The 21,375-nt window shown below is 36.0% G+C and overlaps 1 protein-coding gene across 3 annotated transcripts in view; it reads right to left on the reverse strand.

Moving 5' to 3' along the window:
- The window catches only part of LOC121314248 (thiamin pyrophosphokinase 1-like), a 122,912-nt gene extending 105,199 nt beyond the window's left edge, over window positions 1-17,713 (reverse strand). For 2 of the 3 annotated variants that reach the window (XM_041247296.1, XM_041247298.1), the window contains exons 1-2: window positions 17,604-17,702; window positions 3,218-3,304 (exon numbers count right to left, since the gene is read on the reverse strand). In XM_041247296.1, coding sequence (XP_041103230.1) covers window positions 3,218-3,260 — 43 coding nt within the window. In that variant the 5' untranslated portion in view covers window positions 3,261-3,304; window positions 17,604-17,702. Of the gene's footprint in view, window positions 1-3,217; window positions 3,305-17,603 lie in introns of all 3 variants that reach the window. The other variant, XM_041247297.1, reaches the window with a different exon arrangement.
- Between the last annotated feature and the right edge of the window lie 3,662 nt (window positions 17,714-21,375).

Here is a 21,375-nt window from a genome sequence, read left to right on the forward strand (position 1 = left end):
AAATGTCTTCACCTAGACAATGTGGGAAAGCTTTAAAAAAGGCCAACAAAATGCTCTGATAGATTGTGAAAAGTGTTGAATTTAAAGGGAAGTAATGTTAAAATTGTACAATGCATTAGTAAGACCTCATCTACAATATTGTGTGCAGCTCTGGGCACCTCGCTACAAAAAGGATATTGCTGCTCTACAAAGAGTGCAAAGAACAGTAACCAAAATTATTCCGGGTTTAAAAGGCATGTCATATGCAGACAGGCTAAAAGAATTAAATCTATTCAGTCTTGAACAAAGAAGACTACGCAGCGACCTGATTTAAGCATTCAAAATTCTAAAAGGTATTGACAATGTTGGCCCAAGAGACTTTTTTGACCTGAAAAAAGAAACAAGGACCAGGGGCTACAAATGGAGATTAGACAAAGGGGCATTCAGAACAGAAAATAGGAAGCACTTTTTACAAAGATGATTGTGCGGGTCTGGAATCAACTCCCCAGTAATGTTGTTGAAGCCGACACCCTGGGATCCTTCAAGAAGCTGCTTGGTGAGATTCTGGGATCAATCAGCTACAAACAACCAAACAAGCAAGATGGGCCGAATGGCCTCCTCTTGTTTGTAAACTTTATGTTCTTAAGTGGGCCGCTCAGGGCAGCTTAGTGAAAGAACCCACGCAGCATGCTCAGTTCAGCTCCCTCTGAGCAGCTCAAAGCAGATTTCACCAGTGATCAGAGTGAGTGAAAAAATTCTCGCTTTGAGCCACTCAATTACTTAACGCACCCACTGTCTGTAACTTAGCTTGGGGTAACTGACTTATGGTACACCTGATACAACCAGACTGGAAAGAAGGACAACCCTAATTACAGGCCTGCAGTCAAAAATGTAATTAGAAAATGGATTGGAGATTTCCTTTACACTCATTGGTCAATACAAGGACCTTAACCTCTGGTAAAGGACCTTGAATGTTAACTTTCAAACTACGTTTAATCATTGTTCCAAATCCATGTGCCAGAAAATACGTAAACACAATAATCGTGTATTTTACCTTTTTTTCCCCGCTTGATGAAAGAAAATCCCAGTTCTAGTACAGTTCCCTCTGACTGTTGTTTGTCAATGTAGACAAGTCTGTTTCCTTGCTGTCCTAGTCAATCTATCAATTTAAATGTAACATATCAAAGAAAATCACGAATAGTGTTTGCTGTCAGTGTCAATTCAGTAACCACAATAGCAGCTAGTCTCCTGTTTGAATGACAAGTTGAAGAAATCAGACAACGGGAAGCAGTCTGATTACTTTTCAGCAACTTTATTTCAGCAAATCACAGTAACACAGGACGGTGCTCTCCTCTTTAGCGAAGCCAGGAAGGCGGCTTTGAATAAACTATTAACACACTGTGCATAAGTTACTGAACAAGCAGCACGATCAGCATTAACACCGACTACTAGATATTTTTAATTACTGAAACTCACGCTAACCTGCACTCAAATCCTAATTACAAAATAAAAACATTGCTGTACTTTCATTCTTGTACATGTTTTACAAACAGTTCACAAACCATGTTTGCTTTTCTGAACGAGGTACCTGAACTGAAGAAAAGCTCCATGTAAGTAGAGGATTTTATAGAGATGTTCAAACCAGTTCCTTTGAAACTGGGTACACGGTTCCTGCTTTGGAACCGCATAACCGGATACAAATTTCAAGAATCCGGTTCCAGTAAGTATTATGATATTTTTAATTAAACTGACTACTAAAAACATAAAACCATTTCAATTATCAAAACTTTGTTGCTGTTGAAAATACATTTGATAACTATAACTGACAAGCAAGACTTTATTGTAGCGGACCCGTGCATCTATGCAACTGTGTCTTGTGTATTGTACTGTAATTCACTGTATTGTGTTCCTTTCCAACCCTCTGTATTCCCTGCAGTTGCTGGTCTACTGTCTGTGTCTGTGTAAATGTAGCTTGCGAGTGTGGTGTTTTCTGTTTCCCCCTGTTATTGGCTGTTGTTTGTCTGTTCCCACTGGTCCTGGCGTGCGGCTGAGAACCAATAGGTACACTCCGGTACCCAATTAGAATAAAGGGGCAGAGCTACGTTTTAAGAGGGTGCTGCACTGTCAATTGTGTTTGTGTGTTCTCAAAGCTGGTTACTGTTCCAGGATTGCAGTGAAGCAGACAGAGCAGTGGTCTTTGAGTAATTAAAGCAATTGAACTTGAATCAAGCGTGATGTCTTCTTCCTTTCTACTGCCTGCAAAACACTACAGTATATGAATGTTTTGTCATCCTTGTTATGATACCGACTGATCGCGGCTGTGATGAGTTTAGTTGATTTATTTTTTGCTCTGTGATTTTTGTAGTCTTTCTAATGGTTTCTATGCTGACGTAGACCTGTAGGACTAGTGCTTGTTTATACTGTATGTATATAAGATGCCACCCACCCTGCACACATTCAATGCACATCATTAGGATTTTATTTTAGTATTAAGATATTATTTAGGCTATTGCAAATACCCACGATGCAACCTAGTCCACGGCTGGGATAATGAAGCCTGAGTGAAGGCTACCAGACCATAGATGGAATTCGGTGCAAGTCACATTACTCATGGAATAATGAGAGAAAACATTTGTATTCATTAGCAACAAAAAACAGTGCTGCATAAGATCAAGAAAAACAGCCCAGAAACATGCATCCATTTTCTAATGTCAATACAACCCTCATAAGAGGGCTTTACAGTGCTGCCAACAGTACCACACTTGTCAAGGTTCTGTTTACAGAAAAACATTTTCAATTTTAGTGTATGAGCACGTACATTTGCAAACATTTCTGACTAAGATTTTCTCATATTCTCATTTTACATACAATCTTTTTTTTTTTTTTTTTTTTGGACAGTGCGGTAGGCATAAATGTAAGCTGTATTTGTCAGATTACCAAACCATTCTAATATCGTGCTAATATACATGGCACTATCCCTAGAGTAACACAATGTATGCAAGGTTTGCCTGCAATGACTGCTCAGTTATTAAACGTTTTTCATTTTTAAAAGCACCTGTGTGCTATTGTATATAGGTGTCCAATAATTCATTTGAATTCTGGGATTAGGCATATAAATGTGTGCTACTTGTTACTGATAATTTAGCAACAGAACTTGCAGTATAGCCCATTGAGCTAGAAGAGAGGAAATGAAAATGACAGCGAACCTTAATGGAAAGGAACTAATGGTATACAATACCTGAAGATAGCAGGCAGTCCAGTGGTGTAAATACATCACCCATGATACTCAAGATATTTTTCTTCCCCCAAAAAATGCCTTTAAATGCTGTGAGAAAAAAAGAGAGACAATTGTATCATGCTAAAACCAATTCCAATATATAAAACGTATAAACTTGATCACTATTCTAACACATCTATTCATCATGACCGTCTCTGATTGTAACTTCCTTTCTTCAAACCTACTGTATGATGCGTGAATTGGATCAGTAATGACCTAGCCAAATCTTAAAGGCTGATCGCCTAGGTTTTAAAATCCATTCCATTTTGTTTTTATGGACAGAAATGCCCAACACACATATGAGGATTAAGAAGGTGTTGACCCGTTGCTGAATTAAAAAAAAAAAAAAAATAATTAAAAAAAATAAAACATTCATATAAAACATAAAGGAAGCATGAAGAGCTCAGTAAAGGCATTTAAGCCTAGGTTATGCAAGTCCAATCATCATTATATATGTTCCCTGTACACTAATCCAAAAACATTGGATTATAGATTTTGCTAGCCCTGGCACATTACAAGTGTATCATCCTTTATGTGGATTCAAACTAAATCATAACCCTACCAAACTAAATTCACAGACCTACCCAGACCACTGTTTCAAAGCTACAGTATACAACTTTCTAATTTAACATTATAAACATTAAATAAACACATCCCCAACATTCTTTATCACTGACTGAGAGGGAGAACATTGTTACTAACAAAAGTGATGACTAGTGTCCTCTCCTGGTGCTTTCATGTACAACTAAGAAAACTGTGGTATTTACCGTAGTAAGACATACAATGCATTACGTTATATATCATTTTGCAGTTCAGGACAGTATAATAATTCTATTGCACACTGTAGTAAACCCTGAGTCTTTCTATATTTCCTGCATTTGGACCCAAACACTAATCGTCAGTTTTCCTTAACCTCAGCACTGGCTAACCAGGAAAAACATTTTTAATATCCAATGCTGTGGAGAAGATCTGTTAAAAAAATGAACTACTGAACAATCAAAAAAACAGACGTCAATAACCCTTGTTATTTAAAAATAAATTGGGGGGATAAGGTCTATTGTTTGCAAATTGACTTTCCAAGTCCGGTAACAAAATATCACTTGCAACTACACTACCCTTTAATGTGTGCAGCAAAAGTACATTTTTAATAGCTGGTAATACTAAGTAGATAGATGCACTGCATGTTTTCTTTTTTATCCATTTGAAATAGAAATAAAACTAAAAATAAATTGTAAAAGCGACCTAGCACACTGGTTCAGATTTTAAAAAACACTTATTGCCTGAGCCATCCAAAGAGATACTTTGGATCTCATTTCAGATATACCATTCACTGTTTTACCATAGAAGCACGGTCCAACCGTGGTTACACCGTGGTGCCGAGCTGATTGCAGGGAGAAGTTGGGTAGTACAAAGGAGACACAGCTACTCCCCCTTACGCCGAGACATACGACCAGAGGCTGTATTTTTTGTTATTTTGTTTTGGTTTGTTTTTGCAGACGAGTGAGAGAGAACGGGAGCTGCAGCCACTGACCCAGCTCACAACCGCACTTCAACACATCACTGCACAGCACAGCCTAGCACAGCCCAGCCCAGTGAAGCAAAGACACTCAGACCATGATCACAGAGCAGTTTCGTGCACGGGAGATTGTGGCTATCGGAGTGTATTTTTGTTCGGGACTGCAAACCCGCCATGTTTTGAATTCCCCTATACCATTGCTGCTATAGGGGCAATCTATTTTGTGGAATTAACCTGCTTTAATAAACACAGACTGTTTTGGGAGTAAAAAGAGCTTCTTGTGAACGTTATTTGACATGCACCACATTGCCACAGGATTACATTTTACATGTTTACTTTGTAACATACAGGAGAAAGTCAACCATGACAAGTGGTGATGATAACACAGTCTGAAAGCAACAATGCTTTGCTTATTGACAGCTTACCAGTTTGCGTTTTGACAACATGGGAATTGTAGGAATATTAGGGGGTGCCAGGCATTGTGTAGCACAATAGAATAAAGTGGTAGCAGTGAAAATCTAGAGTGAAGAACTGTGTGTGTGCTTGAGGAAGAAGGTAACCAGTTATGTGGGTTTTTCATTGATGTGTGTACTGAAGACTATCTGAAACTGGATCTTGGAGTTAACCAAGTTTAGATAGAGTACATTAGACATGTATGCTAATCAATGTGTGCTTATTGGTTAAGGACAGGGTGAAGTATGAATATGTATAAAGTAGTGTTATGATGTGTGTATTAATACTACTGTTTTGGAATAGTCCCTTGTGATACTCCGTGCTGTTGAGGGTCACCCAGTACTATGCATGCACTGATACTGTGAAGACTTTTGTTTTCTGTTTAATAAACCACTTTTGGCGAGTGACTTCTTTGATCACGGCAGAGAGTGTGAACAGAGGGCGGAGCAAACCAATTGTATATGGAGTGGGGTAGTAGTTGGAGTGGAGAGAGGAGTGACATTTCCGACCAGCTCTTTTACAGCACTGAGAAGAACTGAGCACTGTTTGATTTTTCTAAAATACACGTTCGGCCATGAAATTTGCACGGAAGAGTTAAAAAAAAAAAAAAGTGACAAATACAGATGCAGTTACTTTATAGTATCTTCCATCATACTTGTGTATGGTAACCAATCACTTTCCAGTTTAAAACCAAAATTATATTTCCAGACTCGATCAGTGTATTTTTTTTTTTTTGTATTTAGTTAATGCGATTGGCGTTGCACTGTATAATTGATTAAGGAGGGAAAAATATATTGTAGCGTCTCACCAGAGGCAGGAATCGGAGAAGATGTTCTGCTTTCAATTTAATTCTTTTCATTCTTCTGGATGCTATATCCTGTCAGTCATATTGGCATATCCCTCTTGTGTTATAAATCAATAGAACCCTTTGCATGGCAGGTCTCAGTTGCTAGGGTGAGCGGTTCTTTAATGGACCCAGATTCAGTTACATTCAGTCTGGCCACTGATGTGCAAAAGAAAAAAGGTTGGGAACCAAGTGATATGAAAAATAGTGAATTCTGGTCCACACCTGTATTCTGGATGGAGGGCGTGCCTCCTAAAATGACCCTCTGTGAGCAACATGAAATGTATCAAGGAAAGAGTTATAGATCCAGAACCATTGTTCATGATACAGAACTGACTCTGAGCAGAACAGCTGAAAACAATCCTTCTGCAATAAAATAATGACATGTACTGCATTATTGAGGACTTTGGTGATAAAACGAGTAATCAGGAGAGGATTTATTAGTATGCACATCTATAAAGAGGTATGTGAAAAATACAGCGAACAAGGGGTGGGGCTGGGCTGGAGATGCAGTGCCTTTTAAACTTGTTTTACTCTGAAAAATATTTTAAACAGCGCGCGTGAAAATAAATTGGACCTGACGTGCCTGACAAGCGCTGAACAAATGGACCGCTACGGGTTAATCTAAAAGCAATTATTCTAAAGTAATGGAAACAGAATACTCGAATAAACAATTTAAAGTCTTAAAACTGCTGCCATATTTCTTAAGAGTTCAACGAATGTATAGTTTAAATGGATTAACAATCATGTATGTTCTTTGAAATAAGTATTTGAAATAAGAGTTGATCTAATATATATAATCTCACAGAAAATAATTAGAACCTGGCAAGAAGAGATGGGAATGAAAGGTGTAGGACAGGTTACTGCGTTAAGCTAAAATTTGATTTAAAATAATGAGTGTTAGAAAATGCTTATGGTAGTGTTTCACATTAATCGACAATAAAATTGGCAAGAGAGTAGGTTGTCTTAGAATCTGCTTCAACTGGATTTTGTATGAACAGAAAAGAGGTCAGACTTCATTCAGTCAGAATGATACTATTGCATCGTAATACATTAATGGTAGTCTGTATTTAGATTTAACTAGATCTTCCAATAAAAGCTTAAAAAGACTTCATAACAGATTAATTGAATAAAATAATACGACAATTTCTAGGAGTGACTGTTATACTGAAGTAACTGAATTAGAAATACATTGTATAAATGTAATTTAAAGAAACTGTTAAAAGACACTGGAGATAATGTTAATTTAATCAATTTAAGAATTAGTTCAGTTTGTCTCCAACTAAACAAAAAGTCTTTTTGACATTACAATATCAATTAAACTAAAGAATATACATGTTTAGTTTATATAAAGGTTTTACTGCAATAAAAAACATGAACCGTTAGGTTTTAATAAAATACAATTAAGTGTGAACTGTAATTAATAACTTTAGTACCCAATAGACTTACTGGAAGAAAAATAGCCCTGCCAGAGCCATGTGAGACCTGGAAAGTTCTTTTTGGCTGTCAAAGTGAGATTTACTTGTCATCAGTTCTGAATCTAAGGCCTTTCTATAATGAGCAAAATGAACTCTCTTCATTATATCATAGAAATTAATGAAAAATTAGCAGCCGAGGCAAGCATTTCATTTAAATTAGAAAAGTTGTCTACAGTCTCAGTTCTTATCAGGCCAGTAGTGACTTTAATTATGATGATATTTGAGAGCCTAAAAATGACAATGCGGTGAATTTGGAAAAGCGCTTACAGCGGATTTTCTTGTTAATTGTAACACTAGTCTTGGCAATTAAACAGGGTGTCTGAAAACCTGCTTGTGCAGGCAAATTTTTGAAAGAGGTCAGGCTTAGTCCAAGAACGGCACAAATTTAAATAGAAATAACTGGATTGAACACTATATGCACAGTACTTTTATTGAAAGGCTTGTGATAAACCCCTAGTCTTTGTCCAATACTTTGTTGACACACCTGTATATAAATGTTAACTAATCTGAAAAGTTGGCGAGATATGCTGCTCAGAGGGAATATATTGTAGACCCAGGTTAATATAATCACACAAAGTTGATGTGTTATATATATATATATATAAACAACATCTCTTAATACACATATAAACTTGTATACCTTCACCTGACTTTTTAGAGAAAGGAGGGGTTGAAAAAAAAAAGTTCATGTTCCAATATTTTTGGAAATAAGTTATATCCAATTAGTATTGAAGGTTGTTATGTAACTCCAATTAGTTTTAAAAAGAGTAGACTGGATCCTTCTAGAATATATCATTAACTAAAAGATAAGAACAGTCAAGCCATTTAATTGTGACTCCTGATGTATTCAATGAAGGGCAAATTCTATATAAGCCCAGAGCAAGACCGCATTCGATAACATTGATCTTGATCTTGCAAGCTGACGTGGTCCATGCTCTGAGGGTCTCTGAAAAACTGATTGCTGTTTGATTGAAGTTGAGAGTCTCAAATTTTTAAGACAATTTTTATTGTTCATATATCCTACACTACACTTACATACACTGGAAGGTAAACATTTACTTGAATTTATATATCTTTATTGATAATATATCTCTATATTGGATGCATTGCTATAAGGTATAGAAATGTGTTAGTTTTAAGACAGTGATATATTGAATGTTATAGGACATAGCTGTGGGCGCTTTAGCTTTTTGCACGACTCGCCTGAAGTCTGAATATATGATAACCATATCTGTATTACTGTATTGAAGTACTAATGCTGTTAAACATGTAAAAGCACTGGATCGCCCAGACTGCTTATTACTTGGGATTAATGGTGTTCTGAGCAACCAAAAAATCACATTTTTAAAGCATTTAATAAACTGAAGGAGCACTACTACTGCTCTGATTCGTTAAAACTTCCAATTAAATGAGTGTGTCTGGTTTTCTTGATTATTAAAAAGTTGTCTTGTCCAGTTCACCAACAAAACCACTTACAGGAGTTTAAAACATTTCTGTCCTCCTTAAACGTCTCCCCTGGTTTTAACAACATATATATATATATATATATATATATATATATATATATATATATATACACACACATATATACCCCCCCCCCCCTATATATATATATATACATACATATATATACACACACACATATATACATATATATATATATATATATATATATATATATATATATATATATATATATATATATATATATATATATATATATATATATATATATATATATATATATATATATATATATATATATATATATATATATATATATATATATATATATATATATACACACACACATACACACACACACACAAATAAAGAGTACAGCACATGTAATTCTTGACACTCCAAATTCACTTAGAGATCACTGCTCCGTCTGCTTCGCTGCATGTCAGGAACCACACCACTGAACGGCGCTGCAGCCCTCCTTATAGGTTTAGCCCACCTCCTTATACAAAAATTGAACCAAGCTTCAGCCACATCCCATTACGCCTCAACATATGAACTCAGACAGACAACCATTGAGGGTGCACATATAACAACCAAACCAACAGTGGGTTACATGGTACGGGAATATACACACAAAAGGTAAACAAGCAATGGCGGAATACGGCGGGGAGGAAAAACACACACAGCAGGGATCGAAATTAACAGCCACCCACCCGCCAAACACGGGTTAATTTGGTCTGTGGTGGGTAAATTTCACACTCATATGCCACAGTGACAGGTATGTTTTTGTACACTTAACACTTTGAATGCCAGCGGCTCTGTGCCAGTGGTGCGAATTTGCAACAGACCACTGTACCTTTAATAAACAGAAGCCGTTGGCTAAAACAACAAGAAACTTGGAAAAAAATTATGTCACCACAATAAGCACCACAACTTGTGTTGTCAGCTGGTCTATTTAATATATGCTGTCGTTCAGTTTTTTTTTGTGTTAGCATATGAGTGATGTTGTTGACAACCAAACAAAACAGAGGATGCAGTGCTTGCACTGTGAAGTGATAGAACTAGTTTTCTGTACAGTCCATGAGCATCTCTCTGTTTTAAGAATGGAGGCGAGTTTCTGATATTAATAAGATAGTATAAATATTATCGTATGTCATTCTTTTTAGATGTAAATCGCTGTTAATGAGAACTGTAAATCCTTACTGCTACAAACAAACATGTTTAGAGCTTTGAAAGAAGTATTCATGGTATCTAAACACCCCACCATCTGTGAGGCCACAAACCTGAAAACAATGTACTGCAGAAATAACTTACAATCTATACCACTGAGCAGATTGCATCATTAAGTTTTTAAAACACTATAGCCAGGTTTTCATGGAAAAAAGTCCACTTTTTTATCATGTTATTTTGGCAGCACCTTTTAGGTAATGGGTTTCCATTTAGTTTTCCAAATGGAAATAACCTAATATTATAAATATGGCTGGGGATATTTGAATGTTTGTCTGAGTTCAAATGTGGCCTTGCACCAAAAGTTTTGCATCACCTAGAATTTTAGGACTGACACAATTTAAAAAATACATATAAAATTATACGAACATAATTTAGATATTTTAACATAATTTAATCTAAAAAACTACAACATAATATCTCAAACGTCTACTGGAAGCCATAATAGTAGTACAGTATTTCATGTTAGATTTTGAAATTAATTTGTCAGTTTTTCATCCATGGAAAACTACAAAGATATGTAAATCACTATGTCAACGTAACATTATTCAGCAGGTTTCATTCGACTTTATGGAGCAAAATGTGTTAATTATATAGGATGAGGCAAAACATTTGGCATAATATACAGCTTTCTTAAACTGGGTTTCCAGAGAGTTTTCAGTTTGTGTCGAAGCACTGCAAGTGCAGCCTGCCTCACTTGGCCACATTTTTTTTTTTTTTTTTTTAAATAAAACAAGTACAGGAGACAAAACAAAAACCGAGGCACAGCGTTCTACAATTCCTCAACTATTCTTGTATTACTTTAGGTTAATGATACAAAAACGATCTAGTCAAAATGTTTTGTACAGTACTTTCAAAATACTGGTAGTAAATCCACAATAGGCTACCCTAGTCGCCCACACTTCCCACTGCATAATAATAATACTAATAATAATGCAACTTTTTTATTCTTAATATTTTCATTCTTCTAAAACAAATCTTGCTCAATGAATTGGGTTTAATAGATTTGACTTCAGTAATAAAGCAAATTCCCAGCTATACTAATTGACTACAATTTGGGGTACAAATGTGACTTTTTGTCCTTTGTAGGTACCCATGATCAATGTTCTTAAGACTAGTGTACAGTGTATTGTATCTTATTGTTAAGGGACTGGAAAATCTAACCCTTAAACAATTGGCTATCCGATCACAAAACACAAAGAGAACAAAAGTGTAAAGGACGAAAAAAGATGAGTTTTGCAAAGGGAATCTTTATTCTTTATTTATGTATTGCAAAGGGCTGCATTTTTGTAGTAGTAGCTTAAAACAACTAAACTATAAAGCACTATCATTTTATGAGTCAAATGACAATAACTTAAAATGTTGAATAAATGGTCTGACAAAAAGAGTCTTGAAATCAAAGTAAAAGGTAACACACATCATAAATAATCCATACTGTTTGGTTACTCTGCAATACTGACAAAATACAGCCTTGTCCTTGAGGTTGTAATATGAGATAAAGATTTACTGTGACCCCACAGCCTGCCTGATTCACACACCATATTTTACAGTACTTATTTATTAGAAATTATTTCCCCACGAAAGCCTGGCAGGGTTGTAAAACCTCCTCAGCTGGTAAAGGTCACACAGTGCATATGGGTCGAGCTGATATTTGAAATCTGTACCTCCAACCTTTCTGCTGCCTGTAATTAATCTATCTCAAGCTTACTGCCTCCCACCAGTTCCACGATGTCGGCTCTTTCAGTCCTGCAGTAATGGCTGATATTAACTGAAACTCTCAAATTCTGTAATCAAGCATTTCGACCACAAGTCGTATTTTATGAATTCTAGTGTTTAATTATTAAGTGCTCATTAAAGAACAATTGCAATTACACTACATTGCCTCCCATGCATCTTTCAACAGTAAAATGCAGCTTTTATATATTTGCATAGCAATTCATCAGTCACGTGTCAATCCATTACAAATAAACTTCACATCATTGGTGTTTGCAATTTTTTTTTCAACCTGTTTTTTCATACACACAGAACATATTGAAAATACTGTTAATGTACTCCATGTTAAAAGCCAATTAACACCTCAGCATTGTACTGTAAACACTAAAAGTGAGATCTTCAGGTCTACTAGGCTGTTTCAATTCAATAACAAAAACTAGTTCAGTGAAGGCCTAAACCATAGGCTAGGTCATGGTTGAGCAACTCAATTCACTGTGATCTCAAGGGGGAAATGTAACAGGATTAAAACGATTTCAGATCTGCACAGACGTAGAACGTTAAAGTGATGCAGAACAACGTCAAGGGGAACTTTTTTTTTTTATCATAGTAAACTCCTTACTGTTTTTAGAGGGTATTATGTTACAATCGTTTCCATTACCAGAATGTCAATGGCTTGAAATCTAGCTGATCTGTGAATCTCAAAGTAGTGCTTCACTTGTACCTCGTTTACACTGGCACTTTTGCGCCAGCTTTGAGGTGGCCTCTCTCATAGGTTGGCTTTTTTAAAAAAAAAAAAAATCCCAGCCATCTCAAACGTGGCCCACTGTAGATGCTACTTTGAGACTGTTTGGTCTGATTTTTGCTCTACTGTCACAGAGGCACGTTGTGAGCAACTCCCCCAGTGTCAGTGTCACTCAGCTGTCGGAACAGGATGCAAAAACACACTCAGCTGAAACAGGACAGGATGGTGTGATCAGAGCCGGTGGTCCGAATATTTTTTTAATAATCTTTTCTGGCAGTTTCACTCATGCATAGGATCCTGGACATTTATCTTGGTAACCACACAATTATTCCTAAATTCAAGAAACCGCAATGCATATCTGTATTAACTTTTCATCCTGTGTACAGTGAAGTCACCATGGTGAAACTCCCAAACTGAGAGCATGGTATGTATTTAGAGTCTGCTGCTTCTATGACTTATTTGCATATCCACCATACATGAAATACTTTCAAGAATCCCTAATCAAATTTGAGTATTATATTGCTTATAGCTTCTGAACGATTCGTTTAAAAAAGTCACATCTTCATAACAACTAGAGAGTTTGTTTCCACAAACATTAAATAAAAAAGCCCCAATATGGTAAATTGTCACCAAAATCACAAATTTGCATTTGATGAGGCCGGTACATTTGGCACGTTTATTTTAGTGACAAGCTTTCCGACAAGAAACTAAATGATTGGTTTTTACTTTAATTTTTCTTGAGATCCAGAGGCACATTAAATTCACAACAGTTTGAAAATGTAAGTATATAGAACATATGTCCAAGTGGAAAAACTTACCTACATTCATATCATGCTGAATGACTTCTAACAAATGTATCATGAACTGGATCTTAACACATTGCATTCATTAGTGAAACCATAGATTAAAAATATCCATACTAAGTTTCATAAGTCTGGGAGGGTGGGTTCCCTTAAATATAATAATAGTTTGACTAATGGTTTTGTAACTACAGATGGAACTTCACTACAGTATATCCTGTCACGGAGAATATGCCTCCCAAGCCGGGGGAAATAAATATCAAATTAAATGTTATTTTAATTTATAAAGCTAAAAAAGGCAGCACCAGAAAATCATACATTAAAATATTTGCAAAGCACAGTACACTTGCAGAGGTCAGTGATCCCAGAACTGTTCCTAACAAGAAAAAGGTAGTGTCAAGCACAGGCTGCCCTACTGCTGAGAAAAAGAAAGATGAGGGAGTGTTTGAAGCTCTTGGCAGTGGGGATTTTTACCGAACATGTAGCTGCTTCACTGATCATGGTGCGATTGAATTCAACGCTGCATTAATTCAAGTTTCCAGTTCTTAGTCATGACAGGAACAAAAGTCACTCTCCCAATCAATGAGATGACCTACCCTCCTACAACCTGCAAGCATTGACCTCCAGGCCAGTACCTGATGCAGCAACTTTCACACGCTGTGGGAGGCGAGATTTATACCACTCGAACGTTCAGATTCTTTCTGGAATGTTCTGGAACCCTTAAATTATGTTACTGAGGAACAAGAGGTAACATTACCAAGGGATGTTCCATTCTTACTAGCAAACTAGTTAATTATGAACTTGTGCCTTTTTATTTAACATTGGATAAAAAAGACAGTACTACCTCCAAAGCTGTACAGAATAAAATGACAAAAACCTTTACAAACCTTTCATGCCTACTCCTCACATTGACAGATATATAATTGAGGTGCTACAGGCAATTAAATGGAGCCAGTTTTTTTTTTATACAAAGTAATATAACATCCCTTTTATGTAAAATAAAATAAAATTATAGGGAAATCGTCCTGACGTCTGCAAGGTTTACAAAAAATCCGAAGAGATATTGATTATTATATTAAGTAATTGTTTACAAGCCATTTATGGCAGTAAATGGGATTATTTTGTTAAAATGCTAGAAATAAAATGCAGGGTTTTAGTCCTAATTTACTGGTGTAGTAAGGCAATTATTAATTAAAAAAAAAAATACAGTGCTATTATGATCTGTAACAAATAAAGTGATTTTTGAAAAAAATAAAAGATCCTGCCCGAGTAAACATGTTTAATTGGAACTTTCATTTAAAAAAGTTGAGTCACTTATACATAAGAAGAATCAGGAGAAGGTTTTTTTTTTTCACATTTTATTTTTATTTTGTTTAACTAATTTTTAAATAAAGATTGACATAATTGAATCTGTTATTTTGTACTGTGTCACGCTTAAACAAAAAATGATGATGAGAACTGAACTCTTGACCACCCGATATAACGTTACATAAACTCAACAAATACAAGTATATACATACATGAATAAGTAAAGAAAATATGATCAGAGAGATGTGTGATTAAATAACGCAACTGTCAAAATGAACTCGCTGCCCAGAAACTTCAACAGATCAACAGCGACCTCCTGTAATACTGTAGATCACTACAGAAATCGTCTGTTGACCGGCATCTGCATTCCAGTATCCAGCGAAAGAGAAAGGCCGAAATCGAATGCACTACAACTGCAGCTCTGGCTAAGAAATAAACTACAGTAACTTCTGTTTCAAAAGTCGACTGAAAACCGAAAGCACGAAACGCCCTACATTTTTATCTGACAGTGGCGTTTGTTTGTGCAAACATCCCCCTTGAAAAGTTACGTGATTTTTTCAGAAGGAATGTAACAAATGGTGGTGCGAACAGTGGGGATTAGTGCCATCTACAGTTCAAGGTAAGAATCGTTAGATATTCATTTTTTAAAGTTAATTAAAAGATACTTTGCACATACAATTTATTAAATAGCTCTGTGCATATTTTGTGAAAAATTATACTTTACCCACGAAACTGCCTTGAATTTTGTACAAAAAATCTGCAACTTTCTCAGGGCCTTAATTATAACATGTTCAAATAAAGGGTTGACCAATATACATTCATATAGTTTTACATTGTTCAATTAATTGAACTGGGTGTAAAACTGTATGGAGTGGAGTGTCAGTCAAATTTATATATAATCTTTATTTTTATATAGTGCTTTTCATAGTGGACCACCATCACAAAGCACTTTACAAACTACCACAGGGATCAGTATTAGGTCCACTGCTCTTCCTAATCTACATTAATGACTTTGATTCTGGTATAGTAAGCACACTTGTTAAATTTGCAGATGACACACAAACAGGAGGAGTGGCAAACACTGTTGCAGCAGCAAAAGTCATCCAAAATGATCTAGACAGCATTCAGATCTGAGCAGACACATGGGAAATGACATTTAATAGAGAAAAGCGTAAGGTACTGCATGCAGGTAATAAAAAATTTGCATTATAAATAACATAAGGGAGATACTGAAATTGAAGAAGGAATCTATGAAAAAGGCCTAGGAGTTTATGTTGACTCAGATGTCTTTATACAGACATGTGGAGAAGCTATAAAAAATGCCAACAAGTTGCCTGGATATACAGTGAAAAGTGTTGAATTTAAATCAAGGGAAGTAATGTTAAAACTTTACAACGCATTAGTAAGACCTCATTTAGAACACTGTTCAGTTCTGGTCACCTCAAAAAAGGATACCGCTGCGCTAGAAAGAGTGCAAACAAGAGCTGCGACAATTATTCCGGGTTTAAAAGGCATATCAATTGCAGACAGGTTAAAATAATTGAATCTATTCAGTCTTGAATAAGAATACGCAGTGATTTGATTCAAGCATTCAAAATTCTAAAAGGTACTGACAATGTCGACCCATGGGGCTTTTTCCACGTGAAAATGGAAACAGGAACCAGGGGCCACAAGTCGAGATTAGATAAAGGGGCATTCATAACAGAAAATAGGAGCCCCTTTTTTTTTTTTTTTTTTTTTTTTACACAGAGAATCGTGGGAATCTGGAACCAGCTCCCCAGTAATGTTGTTGAAGCTGACACTCTGGGATCCTTCAAGAAGCTGCTTGATGAGATTCTGGGATCAATAAGCTACTAACAACCAAACGAGCAAGATCGGCTGAATCGCCTACTGTCGTTTGTAAACTTTCTTATGTTCTACGTAGTCACGACGAAACTCCAAAGTGCTGGCGAAATTGCAGCAAAGTAATTTTGTTAGCTGGTCTGTTAATTCAGTATAATAATAATAATAATAATAATAATAATAAATAATAGTTGCGCTATATCAAGAGATAAGGGATATCATGTTATGCAACTGAAATACTTTTACAATTAAAACAATGTTAATTGATAACCACGTTGAACCCAATAACAGCGAAGATGATAAACTGAACTGCATTTAAATTACAATCCATGAAAAAGAACAACATGTCAATAATTAACCAGACTGAATTCATTTTTCGCATTCATACACGGTAAACGAGAAAGCACAACGCCTACGTCAGCTAAAGATTTCGGTTTAGTCAATATTGGTGCACGTTTGCCTATTAACTTGCATTTTCTGTTTTGCATCTACTGTACAGCTACAGCCAAATGTTTTGAGTAACCTAAAATGTAAGAATTGAGACCTAATTAAAAAAAAAAATATTTTAGTTAACATATAATCGAAGAAACTACAAAAGAATATCGCAAAAGTCTACCAGAAGACACAACACTGCTAGTAGTACATTTCGAAATGTCACATTGCCAGTTTATTATTAAGTGCATGGAAAACTGCAAAGCAATATGTAATTCAATACGTTAAAGTAACATTATCCAGCAGGTTTCATTCGACTTTATGAAGCAAAATGAGTTAATTCTATAGCCTAGGCTAGGGTGATGCAAAACGTTTGGCGACAGCTGTACTTTCAACAATATTTTTCAAGTACAAGCTATGAAACATACTTCACAATCATGATATACTATATATGCCAAACTACAACAGCAGCTGTGTAATTTATAAACTTAATTTTCATTTTCAACAGACCTCGCATAGTCTACGTACATTTTATAAGTAAATTAGGATCCGTACTTCTCACCACGTCCTACTGCGGTGTGCTTTGTTCCAATGTGTACTCACGCTGCTGCTTCCTGTGTTTCTGAAGTCGACCTCATAGCCACTCAAAGAGCTGAAACCAAGAAGGATCACTAGCATTGTCAATATGCCACATACACTGCAATTTCGCCCTCTGGAGTTTAAAATGAACATAGAGAAATACAATTGTATTAATTTGAGAAGTTCTGAGGGCCTTTTTATTTCAAGCCTTACCTGTCTTGGCAGTAATCCTTTTAGTCTCACCCTCCAGAAACATTCTCGTTGTGCATTAATATGATGCAGTGTTAAAAACTGTCATCTTCTTTGTCTTTTCAGTTGTTTACAATAATGGAAATAAGTGCTCCAGGTTCAGAAGCCAGCCTGTAGTCTGCACTGTACCGTGTTAAACATCTTACAGAACAGCAGTTAGCAATTTAGCTATTGTATTATATGATAATGGAAAGTTCAGAATGGGGCAACATAATCAACTCAATACCATATGTCTCATTATGTGGCTGTTCTGAGTGTTATTTTGTCCCAGTAAAGCTCAGTGGGGTTTGCTATCTTCTTTTTATTCAACTCAATACATACAGCACTTTAATTGAGGTCGTCCACAAACATCCACTCAGGGTCAGGGAAATTCAATATCAGAGATCCTGCTCGTCAACAGACCACAGGGCCACCCACAGGTAGGGAAGCCATTTCAGAGGTACATGTCTACTGCTGGAAATGCTAGGATGGGTCTGACATGTAGAGAACACTGGAAAGAAAATGACAACCTAACTTAATATAAGGCAGTGACTGACGATCCAACCCCGGTCTTCTGTGCTAAATCACAAATACAGCAGCTAACTCAATTTGCAGAGCAGACATACAATATTCAGTCTTTCATTTTCCTCAGCTAGCTTCCAGAGAAAGTTCATTACACAATTTAGTGCATTTTCTGCACAGCTGAGATAACCTCCTTAATTGTGCTAAAAATCGTGCTGAAAACATTGTCACACAGGCCTGTCTATCTTCACTCCTTCTTGTAGATGTGTTTTTAGATCTGATCATGAGATCAAGCATTGCAAGGATGTATCTGACTAGTTTCCGAATCCCTTTAAAAATGATTAAGACTCCCGAAATATAAGTTGCAATGCAAACAGAAGACTGTTATCAACAGAAATAGACCTTTGCTCCAGGAACAATGCAGCTGTACTAGCAATCTCAAATTGCAGCTGTTTTCTATGATGGATCTACACACAGTTCAACTGGTCAGCGACTGAAATATCTGAAACAAAAACACATTGGAAATGTGAAAAAACGACAAGTTATCAAAAGTGCCCAGCCATTTAAAGTAGAGCTATAAAAAACACAAGCCAAGTTTCAAGAAACCATTGGGGCAACGTTGCCGAGCACAAAGCAAATAGGCACAGCTGTAAAACTGATGGGAGTCAAGGTGTGACCAGATCTAAAGCCTGATTGAAACTTCAAGTATTTGGTTATCGCCAAGAAATATATTGAGTTGGCCAGCCACCACCTTCTCTAAAACCTTAGCGGTAAAAGGTAAATTGGATATAGGTCTAAAGTTGCTTAAAATAGTCAGATCTAAGTTAGGTTTTTTGAGTATGGGCTTATCCATGGCAGTTTTAAAAGCAGCAGGAACTATTCCAGTTGTCAAGGATTTATTTATAATTTCTAAAACAAAGGGACAAAAATCATAAAAAAAATACCTTTGAGGAATTTAGTGGGGATTGGATCTAAAATACAAGTGGAGGAATTCATCTTCATCACTAATTTATTCAGGTCTTTTAGGAAAAAATGATTCCATGACAAAACCAACTGGTCTATTGGGTACATTTGAGTTTGGGCCATTCTGAGAGATTTGTTCCCTGATATTGATTATTTTATTTTGAAAATAATTAAGAAATTCTTCACACTTAGCAGATGTGGCTTCAATCAAAGGAAGTGTAGTAAAAGATGAGTTAACTAATTTTTCAATGGTTGAAAAAAGAACCTTAGAGTTATTTTTATTTGCATTAATAATAATGGAAAAATATGAACTTCTGGCTACCCTCAGAACATTACTGAAATTCACCAGATGCTGTGTCCAGATTTTAAAATGGATACGCAATTTTTTAGTCCTCCATCTGCATTCCAATTTACGACCTTCCCTTTTCATCTGGCGAATGTCAACAGTTACCCAAGGTGAAGTTTGTTTAGAGGGGACAGTGCAACTTTTGACCCGGGCTACTATATCAAAGGTAGTTTTTAAGATACTGTTATAGCTGTCAACTAACTGTCAATGACATAGAAGGAGTGATGCACTTTTATTTTGTAAGGGCAACTCAATATTAAAAAGTATAGTAAGATGATCGGAGGTAGCAAGATCTAATTTTGATAGACTATGAATGCCCTAAGAGATGACCAAGTCTAAAGTATGGCTATGATTGTGCGTAGGCCCTGCAAAATGTTGGATGTAGTCTAAAGAATCTAAAAGCCTTAAAAACTCCACAGACTGTGAAGAAGATTCATTATCAATTTGTATATTAAAAATTATTATACACGTATACCATGTATGTAACACCTCATTATATATTTATTAAGCTTTTAAAATTACGATAGAACTACCTAACCCAATACACCATTTTTATTTTTTATAATTAATTGTTAGTGAATTCCTCTAATCTCTGGTACTCTTTGCTTGCCTCTGCAAGGGACTGGGTAAAACCCAGAAAAGCCAGAATGGCAGAACTCAGAATAAAAATTTGTATTATTATTACAATAACAAAATCTTGTCTTCATGTTTTCTTTTTAAGTTATGAATCCTTTGAAACAATATTTGTACACATCAAAATGTGCCAGAAGACAATCTGAATTACACACAGTTGGTATATAAACCAGGTCTATTGCATTACAACCCTAAGTGTTCAGAGGCTTTTACCCCACCATATAAAATCAATTCCCCAATACAACTTCACTTTACCTTGATAGGACTTAGGGTCCCTGTGGCAAGGTGGTTTGCAGTGCGCAGTTGTAGAGGTGATGCAATGCATAAACAGATGACAAACAACAAAGTTCATGGTCCAAACAATTATTTTTTTTGTTTTCAATCCAGGTCGTTTTGGCGACTGTAAATAATAATCCCTGGCAATGTGTAATGCACAGTTTAAACCATGGGGTGCAGTCCCAAAATAATAAACACAGTATAAAGACACACAAAGCACAAACACAAACACAAGTCCAGAGTGAGTGCTAACGTGAAAGTGGTGAAATACAATTTCTTCATGAACAGTAGTGCAGTGCTGTCTGTGATAGTGCTGGCCTTTAGTGACAGCTCCCAGAATGTGTTAGCAATCTAATAACAGATGTGTCAACTCTTCTCGTATTCACTGGGAGTCTCCCGTATTTTGGACCCTTCTCTTTAATGTTGACAAAATTCATGGCCAGTGTGTGATTACTGTAATCCCCATCTGTATGTAGCAGGTTTTAGGACCCAGGGGAGTGCTGTGGCAGGCATGCATTCAATGTGCCAGGCAAGTTCACATACTTAGCCATGCACCTTTAGTAAAATAGAAAACTATTCTTATCTCAAAGTGTGCCGTCTCTTTATACAAGAACTTTCCCTACTAAAAAATAATCTTCTTGAGTGTAATTAAATCCATCCATTTTAGATACAGAGACATGAGCTGTTTATGTAAGTGAAAAGCATTGTCTTGCTTTTAGCAACTTAATCTGTCAGTTTAGACTTACGAATCGA

The sequence above is a fragment of the Polyodon spathula genome, chromosome 4 (genome assembly GCF_017654505.1).
Source record: "Polyodon spathula isolate WHYD16114869_AA chromosome 4, ASM1765450v1, whole genome shotgun sequence".
NCBI classification, from domain to species: Eukaryota; Metazoa; Chordata; class Actinopteri; order Acipenseriformes; family Polyodontidae; genus Polyodon; species Polyodon spathula.